Source organism: Trichechus manatus, unplaced genomic scaffold (assembly GCF_000243295.1).
Source record: "Trichechus manatus latirostris isolate Lorelei unplaced genomic scaffold, TriManLat1.0 scaffold00022, whole genome shotgun sequence".
NCBI lineage: Eukaryota > Metazoa > Chordata > Mammalia > Sirenia > Trichechidae > Trichechus > Trichechus manatus.
This window is the reverse complement of record NW_004443958.1, coordinates 8284026-8300295: the sequence shown is the minus strand read 5'-3', so window position 1 is coordinate 8300295 and position 16270 is coordinate 8284026. Positions and strand designations below refer to the sequence as shown.

At 39.4% G+C, this 16270-nt stretch overlaps 1 protein-coding gene across 1 annotated transcript in view; it reads right to left on the bottom strand.

Annotated features, from left to right (window-relative positions):
• Positions 1-2272: 2272 nt before the first annotated feature.
• Positions 2273-16270, bottom strand: part of DEPTOR (DEP domain containing MTOR interacting protein) — a 161359-nt gene continuing 147361 nt past the window's right edge. The window contains exon 9 of the mRNA XM_004372975.3: positions 2273-4583. Coding sequence (XP_004373032.1) covers positions 4455-4583 — 129 coding nt within the window. The 3' untranslated portion in view covers positions 2273-4454. The remainder of the gene's footprint in view (positions 4584-16270) is intronic.

Here is a 16270-nt window from a genome sequence, read left to right as displayed (position 1 = left end):
TGACTAAATTCACTCAGCATAATGACCTCCAGCTTCCTCCATGTTATGTTTCACATCTTCATCATTGTTCTTTATCATTGTGTAGTATTCCATTGTGTGGATATACCATAATTTGTTCATCCATTTGTCCGTTGGTGGGCACCTAGGTTGTTTCCATCTTTTGGTATTGTGAACAGTGCGGCAATGAACATGGGTGTGCATGTATCAATTCGTGTGATAGCTCTTATTTCTCTCCTAGAGATATGTTCCAAGAAGCAGGATAGCTGGATCATATGGTACTTCCATTTCTAGCTTTTTAAGGAAGTGCCAAATTGATTTCCAAAGTGGTTGTACCATCTGACATTCCCACCAACAGTGTATAAGTGTTCCAGTCTCTCCACAACCTCCCCAGCATTTATTATTTTGTGTTTTTTAGATTAATGCTAGCTTTGTTGGGGTGAGATGGTATCTCATTGTAGTTTTGATCTGCATTTCTCTAATGGCTAATGATCGTGAACATTTCTTCATGTGTCTGTTAGCCACCTGAATATCTTCTTTGGTGGAGTGCCTGTTCATATCCTTTGCCCATTTTTTAACTGGGTTATTTGTCTTTTTGTTGTTGAGGTTTTGCAGTATCTTGTAGATTTTAGAGATTAGACGCTGATCGTATTTGTCGTAGGCAAATTTTTTTTCCCAGTCTGTAGGTTGTTAAAGAACAGAAATTTATTATCTCAAGTTCTGGAAGCCACGAGTCTGAATTCAGGGTATTAGCAGGGCCATGCTCTGTGTCCACTCTAGGGGATGATGCTTCCTCGTCTCTCCCAGCTTCTGGCAGCCCCAGGTGTTTCTTGGTGTTCCTTGGCTTGTAGCTGTATCTTCACGTGGCATCTTCTCCCTGAATGACTCTGTTTTGGTGTCTGTTCTTCCCTTTTATAAAACACCACATATATGGGATCAGGACCCACTCTACTCTGGCGTAGCTTTGTTAACTGTTAACATCTTCAAAGAAGGATCTTATTTCCAAAGAAGGTCACATTCACAGGCACAGAGGTGAGGACTTCAACATATCTTTTGGAGGTCCACAATTTAATCCATAGCACTTATTATGGGTCAAACAGAGTGATAAGCATTTTATGCATTCTTTCATTTCATCCTCACAATAGCTAAATAGGGTTATTGCCGTTTTTACACATAAGAAAACCAGTGCCTGGAGAGGTTGAGTATCTGGCTCTGCTCCTAAGTGGTGGAAGTGGAATTTGAACCCAGGTCTGTATATCTCCAGAGTCCATGCTCTGGAGGCCCGTAAAATAAAGTTAACAAGCCTCAGAACAATTATCACTTTTCTAGCCTCCATTTCTTTGGACTTGCTGTTTCCTCAGCCTGCAATGCTCTAGTCCCAGATTTCTTTAAGACTGACTCATTCCCATTCTTTAGGCATTAACTCAAAATTCAGGTTTGCAGAGAGGCTTCTTCACTACACAACTCTAGGGGATGCTGTTCACGTAGGCGGTAACGCCAATGGTACTCCATTGGAATCGTGTATCACGGGAGCCCTGTCTCACTGACCATCGTAATGAGGTTCCTGTTGTCCTCCATCACCCCATCTGGTTTAATTCATTTCTTAGTACTTATCCTTATCTAAAATTAACTTTTATATAATTTATTTATTGTCAGTCTCTCCTAACAATATGTAAACCTCATAAGGACCTGCCTCATTTACTACTGTTTGCCAAACCCTTAATAGCAGGCTCATAAATTATTTGGAGCTCAATAAATTATTGGCTGAATGTTCTTAAATATGTTAAATTGACTCCCAATAATCCTTGCCTGAATCACAGAGCTGCTGTAGGATAAAGAGTTTCGAGACATCCTGGGTATTACGAAGACATTGATGTAGTGAGTTAGGATGCCAAACTAATTCTTAGAATTTCTGTGATTTAAATTTTATGACCATTTCAGCAACTTAGGACCCTCAGTGTCACTGACCAAACAGATATTTTACTTGACAAAAATTAGAAAGTTTCAGAATATCAAGTGTTGGGGAAGATATTGATCAACATATAATCACTTCTATTTCTGATGAGAGGTGTACATTGTTTTAACCACTTTGGAAACTAGCTAGATGTGTTCAAAATAAAGTCTTGTATTAATTCAAAAGAATAACCCAATCTATGATTTAGCAAATAATTTGCAAATTGGGGCAATGGTTCTCTCCTGCAAGAAGAAAATGTTCCCAGTGACTGGGGATTTTACAAAGTTTTTTTTTTTTTAATGAATACAAGTTTCCATGGTGACAAACCACTTAACAATTACTGATTAAGCATAAAAAAAAGTCTCCTGGAAAACCTGGCTATTTACATGATTTTAACTATGAGATTCTTTGCAGTTGAGTTGGGGGAGCACATAGCCTTTTTCATTAAATCACGAGGTAATGGGTTTGTTATTGAGCACACTCTTTAAAAAGGAAGAGACAAGTTAACACTGCTGCAAAATAGATTAGCAATTCCTGGTGAAAAACCAAGTTAACAGTTTTACAGTTCTGGGTCAGGCTTTTACTGTTAAATTTTAGGGTCCGTGGGTAACAGAAACCCCTTGAAATCACAGTAAGATGACTGTTTTTAATTTTATTTTGCAGATGTGAACTTGTAAAGTTGAGGGTTCACATTTCCTATGATTTAGCAATTCTCCTCCTAAGTAGATACCTATGAGAAACTCCTTTACTTGTACACAGCACATGACTAACTTCTTTTTTTCTTTAATGGAGATAATGATAGTATTGACCTCACAGTTTCCCAAAATAATGGTAGTACGGGAGGAGGGAACAAAAAGCATGGGCATTAAACAGACTGTGTTGGAATCCAAGCTGTATCACTCAGTAATCCCTGCAGTTGTGTGAACTGAGAACATTTTAAATTTTGCTCAGACTTAGTTTCCACATCTGAAAAATGAGACTGATAGTATCTACCTTGTAGGGTTGTGATCAGGATTAAGTAAATAATATATGTTAAATGCCATAGCAGACAGTCTGGCACACAGTATAAATGCACACACCCATTGAGACGATAATATTTCTCCAATTTAGATTAACAGTATTAATGTTAGACATTCTACATTACATCACAATTCTATTCTCTGACTAAAGCTACAGATCAGAAAAATTGAATTACACACACACACAAAGTTGTTAGCATGGTATGTCTATCCCACTAGTATGAATACACTGTGATAACCCACCACAAAGAAATGACTGAGGTACAGTATTCATATTTTATTTTGTAAATGTGTAGTAAGAAAGTAACCTGGTCATTCAGAATTCATTATATGAAATTAAGAAGAATTTAGCATTCTGACTCCCTAATTTGGCACTTTGAGGAATTTCCTCTATACACCAAACCCCAAAATGTACTCTTTTCTGGATCAAAAAAAGGGAAACATGCATATATACAAGTGAATCGAAAACCTACAACACCATCTGGTGATTTTGGTGAAAAATAATTCCCCCAAACAAGCAGCATGTCATGTTGTTAGAACCTGTTACACTAGAAAGCTAGTAGGAATTCAGGCCTAGAAGGTAATTTAAGAGTTCAAGATTTTATCACATATGGGCTAATTTCTAGAATACTTAGTTTAAAAAAGGGCACCTTCCAGTGAAGTCTTGTCAGGCTTGATTTTTGAGCTATACGTATATATACAAACTTTTCTGTTTTGACATTCAACACATTCAGGATTAATTTTAGAAAGCTGCTCTTGCTGATTTGTAGACTGAACGGCTCAGAAAGAGAGAATGGGGACCGCACAATTTTAAGTAGTACGCCCCCATCCACCTCTGCCTCCACCACAAGCGTTTTTTGTTTTGCTTTGTTTTTTCAACAAATGCCATAATTGAAAATACATGTTAAAAGTTGTTACTAAAGGCAGGATTTAAGAAAAATCATTTTTTGATGGCTTTTAAGCACTTGAACTTTCTTCAAAATGCTAGTTAACGACCTTTGGATGCTGCTTTAATTTGAAGCTAGGTGAAATTTAGATCCTCTATTAAACAATTCCATGTTAATTTTGGTGACAGTACATATTTAGTGTATGTAAAACTACTCTATCGACTCCCATGAAGAAGATTTTAACATGTTGCTGTTTTGACTAAAATAGCATTTCAACATCGTTCTGCCAACTAATTAAGATAAAAAAACAATGAATGAGAACTACAAATAGAAATCTAGTAAGGCAATTCTACCATGTAGGAAATTCTGTTTCCCAAATACTTTTTACACTGACATAATATTTTTTAAGACACGTTACCCGGTTCTTCCACAAATCAAACAGTATACGAAACTCAAATTAAGATATGTATGCACGGAGAAAAGATCCATATGTCCAAAGCCATCCACTGCATGGAAGTCTTGTTATTGCACTACTTCGCGTTGTTCTGGCTTTGGATACCCACAGGACACAGAAGGGCTGGGTGGACGTCGGTTTGCTTAGCATTCTAGTTCCTCCATGACTTCCATGACAATTGTCCGGGGCCCCGTCAGAATCAGATTGCTCACTGTCCGGTAGTCTACATGCAGCACATTGAGCCCATTTACAGACACGACAAACTGACAGACCTAAAGCAAAGACAGAGAAAGAACACCATATAGTTCTTGGTTTTTCACAGACCTTCCTTTACTAAAGATACTATATAGCTCTAAAGGGTAACTTCATCCTTAAAATAACCAACTCTATCCAGTTGACAATTCCAATTCAAGCATTCCCAACATACTACATTTTTTCTAGAAGGCAATATAATATAATGGAAAAAGCATTTGTTTTAGTGATATTCAGAACTGTGTTCAAATCCTACCTCAGCAACTTACTAGTTTAAGCTGGGTATTTAAGTTTCTGAGCTTTATTTCCTTCATCTCTAAAATAGAGATAATAATAATATACGTACCTACCTTACAAGATTGTTGTATGAATCAACTGAAGTAAAGTACATAAAGCTTCTACTACAGTGCTCTGAACCTATGGAGTAGTCAATTCAATTCCTGTGGTCACAGTGTTATGGCTGTTATTATTCATATGGACTTAATATATAGAAAGACCATATGGCAATGTAAATTGCATGTTTCCAGGACGGTTCTCACATATGTCTATTGTTCCTGGATGGTTATTAATAGTGCCTCCTTTCATTCTCCAACGTGTTCCAGTGAGATGATAAATCCTACACATTTCCTTATTTCCTATTCTTGTGGATGAGGGCAACAAAGGTCAACTTTTATACTTAGTGAGTGTTGGTTAAGGCTGTGGAAGGATAGGTAATTACAAGACAATAAACAGCATCGTTCAATAATGAGCAGCCACTCTGGATATGTCCTGGTGGGTCTGGTAATGGCCCACAGCTACTGCCCTACGTGGAGGTCCTTCTCTTGATGTTGGGAGTCAGGGGCTGGGTACTTTTAATTTTGCTACCACCAAAAAACACATTGTATCTCCATGTGTTTCTGAATAGGTGGACACTGGACACACAGAAAAATGGGGACACACAGATCTCCACTTGTCAGGGACAGGTACGTCTAATTGGTCAAACATAATAAACAGAATGTTTAAGTATGTACAGTGCCTGGCATATAGTAGGTACTTGTTGCAGGCAAAATAATGACCCCCTCCCCCAAAGATGCCCACGTTCTAATCCTGGAACTTGTGAATATGTTAGCTTATATGGTAAAAGAGAATTAAGGTTGCAGTTGGAATATAAAATAGGGAGACTAGCCTGGATTATACCAAAAAAAAAAAAAAAAAAACCAAACCCGTTGCCGTCAAGTCAGTTCTGACTCATGGAGACCCTATACCGGTGGGCCCAATATAATCACGAGGTTCCTTATAAGGAGACAAGAAGGTTAAAGACAGAAGTAGGAGGTGTGACAATGGAAACAAGAGGTTGGAGTGATGCAGAAATGGGCAACAAGTCAAGGAATGCAGGCTGCCTCTAAAAGTTCAAAAAGGACCAGATTCTCCCCAGAAGTCTCCAGAAGCAACATAGCCTTGCTGACACCTTGATTTTAAACTTCTGACCTCCAGAACTGAAAGAGAATAAATTTGGGTTTTTTTAAGCAATGAGTTTGTGGCTTTTTTGTTACAGCAGCCATAGGAAACCAATAAAGTCCTCAATAAATATTCGCAATTGAATTGAAGGAATGAACAAATGTGTAAGCAAAAAAGCAGAGTCAGGAATCTGCCTGAAGGGTTTTTTTGCTCCTTATAAATGATCCCTTCTCTTATTGGGCATATAAGAAAATAAAAAGGATGAACGAAAGAAGGAAGAAAGGAGAGAAGACGGGGAGAGGGGGAAGAAAGGAGACATTGTTTGGTTGAGACTGATTCATTAATTTAATGATGTCTCCCAAATCTGTTGTTCTCGTGGCCAAACTACTTTAAGCATAGCCGTTGCCGTTGAGTCGATCCCGACTCATAGCGACCCTGTAGGACAGAGCAGAACTGCCCCATAAAGTTTCCAAGGAGCAGCTGGTGGATTCAAACTGCTGACCTTTTGGTTAGCAGCCTGGGCTCTTAACCACTACAGGGCTCAGCTTTAAGAATAATGCCTGAGTAATTAATGTATGCACCTGCTCCCGATTATTTATTAATGTATTTACTTAGTGTTGATCCCAAACAAAGAATGGTGAAAATACTAAAACACTGTGGGGAAACCATCATTTACTTTTACTGTTTTCCAAGTGCGTAATATTACTACTCAAACACTGTGTTAAGTCTATCCCTATTACTGACATACACCAAAATTAGAAAGTATTAGAAGGGCAGGTCTGTTTCTATGGGATAGACATGGGGTTTGAAATCTAAACATAAAGATTTAAGTTCTAGGCCCCTTTGCTGGGAGACCTTAAGCAAATCATTTTTGCTGTCTATATCTTAACAATATCATTTACAAAATAGTGAGTGTTAGGTAAAAATGCCTATCCTCACAGGCTCAAATACAACAGCGCATTTAAAAACTCTTTGCGAATATCGAGCATTATACCAGTGCTAGGTTCTATCAACTTCTTTCCCTTTAAAAATACCCACTTCCTCTTGAGGGCACCTTTTAGCTAAGTAACAAATTGGCTCATAAAATAAAGAGTATTACCAGTGAGTACTGCACACTTTTAAAAAAATAATCTATATGAGACCAAATGGTCAACAATTCTCTGAAGCAAAGATGAAAGCGGATAGGAAAACCAAATTACTGGAAGCAAAACATCCAGAAGGGAATTAATGAGAATGTTAACACATTATGAAAAATGCAACCAGTCTCTGAACAATTTATGTAGTAATTGTTAAATGGGAACCTAATTTATTGTGTAAACCAGGGCTTCGAACCATTTCGAACTGGTTCAGCCATGGCTAACAAAGCGAAATTGGAACAGCCCCAAATTTTTAAAATTTGGGTGAAGTGGAATGATAAGCAGAACAGGAGAATTACAGGTCGAAGCCCCGGAACTGGAGACAGAGAAAAGGCGTAGTGAGCCCTTTTAGGACCCTGATGCAGCAGATTGGATTATTCCCAGGACTGTGGAGAATGACACACATTCAAAGAGGTCCAGTCGGCCGCCATCTTTGAGTGGGGCACCACTGTTTCCGACTCTGCCAGTCAAGAGATTTGGTTGCTATGCAATGCGCAAGCTGCCCTTGTTTTCTAAGAGGGAGATTAAGTTTCTAGCAGGGCTTTGACTAGTAAATTTTCCTGTTCTGCTTCACCCACATATAAAAAAAAAAAAAAATTTATTGTACTTTAGATGAAAGTTTACAGAGGAAACTAGTTTCTCATTAAACAATTAATACACACATTGTTTTGTGACACTGGTTGCCAACCCCACGACGTCAATACTCTCCTCTTCTTGACCCTGGGTTCCCCATTACCAGCTTTCCTGTCCCCTCCTGCCTTCTCATCCTTGCCACTGAGCTGGTGTGCCCATTTAGTCTCGTTTTGTTTTATGGGCCTGTCTAATCTTTGGCTGAATGGTGAACCTCAGGAATAACTTCATTACTTAGCTATCAGGGTGTCCGGGGGCCAGACTCTCAGGGCTTCTCCAGTCTCTGTCAGGCCGGTAAGTCTGTTTTTTTGTGAGTTAGAATTTTGTCCTACATTTTTCTCCGGCTCTGTCTGGACCCTCTATTGTGATCCCTGTCAGAGCAGTCGGTGGTGGTAGCCGGGCATCATCTAATTGTACTGGGCTCAGGCTGTGCTTCACCCACATTTTAAAAACTCAGGTCTGTTAGGTTTCACTTCATCGGCTGTGACTGAACTGGACAGAACTGGTTTGAAGCCGTCATGTAAACTTTCACCGAAAATGCAATAAAATATTATTTAAAAAAAAAAAAAAACACTTCCTTCATAGTCACATGCAAAAACAAATGGAATGTGGACTGTGATAGGGAGAGTGGTCATTTACTCAATAAACAGTCATTGTTGTCATAAATCTTAATACTTTCCACTCCCCAACCTACATTATTATGGTGTTCTCTGTACACAGAAGACCATACAACCACTGTTTCTTCTTTCCCATTTCAACAAATTTGTCCTTGTTGATTCTGGGCACATCTTGTGCAAAATAAGCAGTTCTCATCCACGGTTGAGGTCAAAATAATCGAGGTCACACTAGCAGGTCATAATCAGTTTTCAAGTAGGCCACAAGTAATTTGCAGGACAATTTAGCACTAAATAATGTAGACATCGCCTGTGCTTTTTTTTTTTCCCTGCTGCAGCAGACTCCCCAGCCAAAGCATGAGAGGAATTTCCTCCACCCAGACCATTAGATCTGGGCTCTTTTTACCTCCAAAAGGATGAGCAACCTTTTTGCATTGCCAAATGAGAGGGCAGCAGCTGTCAGGTGAGCCCACCCTGAAGCTAACCCGGTCACAGGCTCTCAAAGATCAGATATATTGCCCAGACACAGGGTGCCCACTCAGGAATCTCATTCAGCATTTAGTCTCACCCACAATTGTGTCTTGTTGGTCCCTCATAGTGTTTGTTTTAATTGACCAACATTTAAAAATGAGGAAATTTTTACATAAACATCCAGACTATGGCTTCTCTGGAACTATCTGAAGATGTGATAACACCATGTCGGGAAGGTCATCTGGCAATGGCAGGCTGAGGCCCAGTTGAGGCTACCCCTTTGAGAAGGGATAAATGTTCCCTTATTTGCCACGGTCCTCGCTACCTCCTATTTTTCTTAGCTGACAGGCATATGAGTTTGTGATCCCTGACCTGGGGCCACCAGAGGGAAAGCGCTGAAGAGAGTGAGGCTTGGTGCTTCAAGAACTGAAGGAACGCAAATGTTCATCGGCTAATGAAAGGATAAACAAAATGTGGTATGTCCTGTCCACACAACATAATATTATTTGGCGATAAAAAGGAACAAACTACTTATACATGCTACAACGGGGATAAATCTTAAAAACACGATGCTAAATGAAAAGTGAGTCACAGAAGATCACATATTGTGTGATTCCATTCATACAAAATGTCCAGACTAGGCAAATTCATAAAGACAGAGAGGAGATTAGTAGATGCCAGGGAGTGGAGGTTGGAGTTGGAGTAAAATGGCAGTTGTTCAGAGTTTCTTTTGGAAGTGATAAAATTGTTCTAAAATTGATTGTGGTGATAACTGCATAACTTTGTGAATATACTAATAACCAGCGAACTGTACACTTTAAAGGGTGGATTATATGATATATGAATTATATCTCAATAAAGCTGTTGTTAAAACAGTAACAGAACCGAAGGGAAAAAGGAGACCGATGCCAACAGTAGATAGGTCCCTATGGAATGGAGGCGGGGGTTGCAAAGTTGGTTCAAAGAGTGGGATTTGTGTACCTCTTGATTGTGGGGCCCTTGGAGGCTATAGAACCTTGGATGCTGAAGGTTGTGTTCTTGGGAGGATGGGCATTCAGTGACCTCTGCTCAGGCCCTATGTCCACGGTGTTCAGGGGTAGGGGAAAGGGGCAGTCAGCATGGCCAGCTGGGCAAAGACCAGTAGTATCAGTAATGGACACTGTTCCAGGGTCCATTTTACTGGGCTTCCTAAGTCCAAGGATGGGGGCAGGGGTGTATGATCCCAAAAGGGAAGAGTATGGGGAAGAGACACTAAAATGATTTGACATTGGACTTATCAATCTTGGTGAGTGGTCATTTGAACTACATGTCATTTCTGAAAAATTAAAAAAGGTCATTTCTCGTACTTGATCTATAAGCACACACATTCTCAAATATCAACATTTTATGACTGCTTTACTCTTTTATAAAATAAAGCCAATTCAGGCTACCCTAGGCGTAATGGCACCCTCACCCCCCTGCACTCCCTCACACTCTCCAGAGCAGCACATGACAAGAGTGCTGTTAGAGCAAGTGCCCTGTGCATCACTCATATCCCACAATTCTTCTTACCTGTGTGGCCACTTGAGCACTCCCTGGGAGTATAAAGGTCATGTGAAGACCCTCTGTCAGAGGTGTTATGGGGGAAAAAGACTAAGAAATCTCGTACTAACTAGCATGTGGAAGACTTACATAAAATAGAGATTTAAATAACAGAAGTCTCTGCTTTTATGAAGCTTACAGTTTAGTTTAGGAGAAAGAATATCATAGACAGGATACTTTTCAAAGCAGCAGGCAATCTCTTAATAAATTCTGTCACTTATTGAAAACCCATTCTCTTCTAGGCACCAGTCCAGGTACTTTACATATGTTATCAACAATTCTCTTCACAAACGTGTGGTGACAGACGCTGGGTTCTAGCCAAGCAGTTGACATTCTGCTAAAAGCAACTTAATATGTTTTTTTCTGGTATCACGTTTTTGCTACTATGGCCAATATCAATGGGAATTCAGTCAAGGTGCCCTGCCCTTCACTATCCATGGGGTCACATGACTCAAGCTTGGCCAATCAAACTCTCTCTCCTGGACCACTGAATCTGGAGCTGAGAGACACAGGCAAGAAAAGCTCATTTGCTCTGGGACTTAGGTCCCAGATCTGCTCTGGCTCTCTAGTCTTGCGTTTGATTCTCTTACTTATTTGACATCCTTCCCATCAGTTTCTTTTTTTTAAGTTACGTTAGCTAGAGCTAGCTTTTGTCATTGGCAACCCAGAATCTGCAATACAATCCTTACGAACAAACTGAATCTCAGAGAGGTTACATTACTTGCTCATGGTCACACAGCTAAGTTCATCTGGAATTTGAACTTCAACCTATCTGAATCCACAGCCCTACATAAATACACATTTATAAAGGAGGGCTTCAAACCGATTTGGTCTGGTTCGAACCCCTGCTGAGAATTTGGATTTCTTAGAAGTTCCCTGTGGAGAATCTGCATTTCCATCCTGGATATACTGAATCAGAATCTACATTTTAACAAAGTCCCCAGGTGATTCTTACGTATAACTTCCCAGGAACTTATCAGAAATGCAAGTTCTCAGCAGGGAACTTCTAAGAAATGCAAGTTCTCAGCAGGGGTTTGAACTGACCAGAAGCCCTGTTATAAAATACAATATGTAGATGCAAGTTCTGAGGAATGCAGAGAATAGTGGAAAACAAATGTTTTCTCTTTGCTTTAACTGTTCATTAAACAGGTTAAGTTCACCTAAACATCTTATGGTGTTGATATTTAGGCTCCTTCAACTTCATAAGAGAGTTTTTTTTACCAAGTTAAGGTTAGGCTGCTCTTTGTGTTACTTAAAATCCTCAAGAATAGGTAAACTTAGATATTCATCTCAAGTTGTTTTCTGAATGAGGCAAAAAAAAAAAGTTTTCCAACATTTATCATGCTTATATTCGAGGTAGTATTTTTACAGTCATTGTAGGAAGGACACCATCTCTCCCTAAGTGGTCCTAATAACACAGCAGTACCAATGTCCTGCTACTAAAATGGACAAAATGACCTAGAAAAAGTGCAGATACGCCAATGTTATGTATTCAGTTATAACGGACTTTCAATTAGCATCTATGGTACACTGTGTTCTGCAATCAACAAGTATTACAAGTAATCACTGGAAGCACCAGCCTGGGGGAAAATGATTTCTCTGCGATACTGAAAGGCACACAGACAGAAACAGATAGAACATGTGACTACCTCTGAATGGACCTACCTTAGGTATACATGATCGCTATGGGGAGCGGAAGCAGGACAACGGTAGATGTCACCCATAGGTGGTAAAGAGAATTCAAGAGGGGGGTGAGGCTTTTCTTGTGCTTATGATTATCTTTATTAGAACTGTTTTCACACATTTCCCCAGTCCTTAGAAAAGTGATCTATCATTAATTCATGTCACTGTTCTGTAACTCATTTCCCACCAGGAGGTAGTGCCTTAACTTTCAAAAGTAGGGCCAGGGAGGACTTCTCAACGAAAAGAACAAAACCTTCACCAGTCATATTAAGGCAGGTGACGCCTCTGAGCAAGGGGAAGTGGAGAAACGTCCTACGAACCAATGTTGGCCTTGTCAGAGTTAACGGGAAGAAGGAAGCAGGACTCAGCACATATCAGGGTGTGATCAGGTTGGGATAAATACCTTGGCTGAACTCCAGCCTTCCTCCTGAGAAGAAGCCAGACTAACTAAATAATCTTTCCTCTAATTCCCCTCCCTGCACCAGTCCTGGCCAATGCGATAGCCCTACAGACAGACAGAGCGCTCATGGGATTGTGCAACCACACATTTGTTCTTGCATGGCTGGAGCTGAGCCACAATTATTCAGTTGTTTCATCTAGGGTACGAGTAAGGCTGGGGAGAAACACTACACCTATGATTACATAAGTGTCTGTGCCCTGCCAGGATAAGCTGTGGTCACCAGGAAACTTCATTCCTGAACTTGCTGCATGCATGTGGGTGCCACTCTGCCTTTTTGCTGTCTATTTCTTTCTTTCCGATCTAGAAGGATTAGAGGGTAAGACTTCTTAAAGGTTTCCTGAAAAATAACAGAAAACAGGTTATCAGGGACTTAGCAAGACAGAGACAGATGAAGTTTCAGAGACAGGAAAAGCCAGAGGGAGAACAAAGAACAGAAAACACTGAGGGAGAGCTGAGTCCTGCTTAGAAGGTTGGGAAACCTGCCCAATCAAAGGGTACAGAAAGCAGAACCGAGATATTAAATAGCAAGCTCTTAGTTAAATTATTTTTTTGGCCATTTTAAAACAACTTTATTGATGTATATTTAATATACCATAAATCCTACCTGTTTCAAGTGTATGAGTCAATGATTTTTTAGTAAATTTACTGAGTTGGTGCAACCATCAACACAATCAGTTTTAGAATATTTCCATTTCTATCACCTCACTAAGTGCCCTTGTAGCGTAGCTGTTTAACTGTTGCCACCCCCAGTCCTAGGCAACCATCTGCTTTCCATCTCTATAGATTTATCTTTTCTGAATATTTCATATAAATGGAATCATACAGTTATCAGGTCTTTTGTGTTTGACCTCTTTCACTTATGGAACACGTTTTTTTTGGTCTATGAGATTGGCCAAGGTCTTAAAGTTTGATATTAGACTTGGCTGGCAAGGTTGTGGGGAAACAGGTAATCCCACACAGTCTTTTGGGAATGTAAATTGGTAGCACATCTTTAAGGGATAATTTGGCAGTTTCAAAACTGAAAATGTGCACACTTTCGACTTTTAAATTCTACTTTTAATCAAGTAGAACACTCACCTATGTTCTACAGGTCATCCTGATCACCTCTCATCAAAAGTGGAAGTCTCTTCTATAAATCCCTGCTAGGTACTCAGCCATCTTCTTTGAAGACTTCTTATGACAGGAAACTCAGCAATTCATGAAGACACTGTTTTTGACTAGCTGCATGTTGGAAGTTCTAGCTATGCATTCAGTCAACATTATTTAAGCCATTTTCACTGTTTAATACTATGTTGAGAAACAGTGCTATAATGTACTCACCAGAAACTTTTATACCAAAAATTTTAAATGCTCACACCACACCTTTTATGTTTATAATAATGCATTTTATGAGTGTGAGGGTTAATAGCCCCAAGTACAAATGAGAGGTTGACATTTCAGTTTTTATTAAAAGTATCACTTGCCTGGAGTCTATTTCTCTTTTAGAGCCAAATATTGCTCTTTTAAACTTCAGAATTGCTACCACTAATGTATAAAATGCCTGAGTTTAGAACTATGATTAGAGATAATATCCAAGTTATTCAAAACACAATACTGAAAATAATGAAACTTGCTTCCTTGTTAGACAGCACACACACTTAAAGCCACCATCTGTCAGTTGTTGAGTGGCAAATTAACACCAGGATCAGAACTGCTAAGAATGAGGCTTGAGGCTTTCTGATAACCACAACATCAAAACAAAAAACAAAAAACAAAACTGCTGAGGATTGACCTTGAACCAAAGCAATGAAAATCACGAGCAAAGACATATTTGAAGTTTTAGAGTTTAGGGAAAAAAAGATATATTTTAATTGTTCCTATTTCTCCAAATCTTGCTCTGAGTCATGCATAATTTTCATAACCAATATTAGAGACTATGGACACAATGGCATAAACATTTAAATAAGGCACTATATCTTTTTATGGATGATTTGCTATTTCTCCTGTCAGTTATCCATGCCTGCAGAAAGCCTAGTCATTTGGTCTATACACCAGAGTATTCTTTAGATCATAACTTGCCAGTCAGCATGGACAGTGCCGTCATAGGTAATAAGAATACCTACCATCTATCCAAGGTGCTTTACATGTGCAATCTCATTAAAGTTTACAATACACCCTATACTGTAAGCAAGTTCTATTATTACTATTCCCATTTCACAGTCAAGGGCACAGACTTAGAGAAGTAAAGTAACTGAGCCAAGTTCACAGAGATAGTAAGTTGTGGAGTCAAGATTCTGACTCCAAAGCCATGTACTTGGGTTTCAGGGTACCCTGCCACCTAAATAAAACATAATCAAAAAAAAAAAAAAAAAAACACCTTTGCCATGAAGTCAACTCTGACTCATAGTGACCCTATAGGACAGAACAGAACCGAACTGCCCCATAGGGTTTCCAAGGCTGAAAATTTTTACAGAAGCAGACTGCCACATCCCTTCCCATGGAGTGGCTGGTGGGTTCGAACTGCTGACCTTGTGGTTAGTAGCCAAACACTTTAACCACTGCGCCACCAGGGCTCCTATGATACATAATCAGCTCCCCTAAAATTGACATTAGCACCACATGGACAAATACCCTGACTTGGTGTCTAAGTGTCTCTCACACAGCAAATTTCTTAAAAAACTTGCATTTGATTTTTCCTTCTACCATCCCTGATAATGGAAAAACGTTCCCTTCATCATCTAGGGAAGTGAGAAGAAGGCATCATTTTTACTCTTTTAAGGATAATTCAGCCTAATCTTTACATCTGGGCCTGACCTGGCAGAGGTATATGCCATCTTAATTCTTTTCAACCAGAGTTCAAATAGGGTAACCATGTTTATTTATAACCTGGAAAAGAAGGAGGAGGAAGGTCCTTTTCACTGCAGGAAGCTGCTCCCCTCTGCTAGAATGGCATCAGGATGCAAGAATGAGGTGAAGATTAATGACTCCTGGATGAAGAGTTTAAAGGCTCCAGGAGGAAAGATATAATGTGAATACAAAGTGGATAATTCCCTTGGTAACAACGCTGCATATAATTCAGCCAGCAAACTCCCCCAAACCACACCATTTGTCACAGTAATTACACTGCCTAATCTCTGCCTTTAACTGGCACTACCAATTCCACTCATTTTCCTTTTTTCATTGTAGTCTTTGCTTCACAATAGAAACAGGACAGCAGAAGATTCAACATACCATCTGCCTTCTGTAGGTGGGTGTTGAAGATACTGGTATCAAGTGATCAACACAGCAGAGTGATCAACGTGTGGCACTTGCCTATAAAGCTTGGCTTATCCACAGCAAAAAATGGATTTCCTAAGACGGATATCTCCAGGGATATCTCTCATGCTCTCCTTTCTTGCTCCCTCTCCAATGAAGTGTTTTGCCAAGGGTCAAGTTAAGCCTAGGGTTTTGGAAAAAGCATTGAACTGGGAGACAGGAGATAAGTTCTAGTCTCAACTCTACACCCAATGAGCTGAGTGATCTTGAACATGCTACTTCACTTCTCTATTAGTTTTTCATTTGATAGACTGGGCTGAAAATTTTATATCTATTAGTGGGCTTCAAAGTATATTTCAGCTCTAAAATTCTACATGAAAAAACAACTTGTATTTATTTGTGATTGGAAAAATCACAAAGAGGGAGGCTGACATTTCAATTTTTATTAAAATTATTATTTG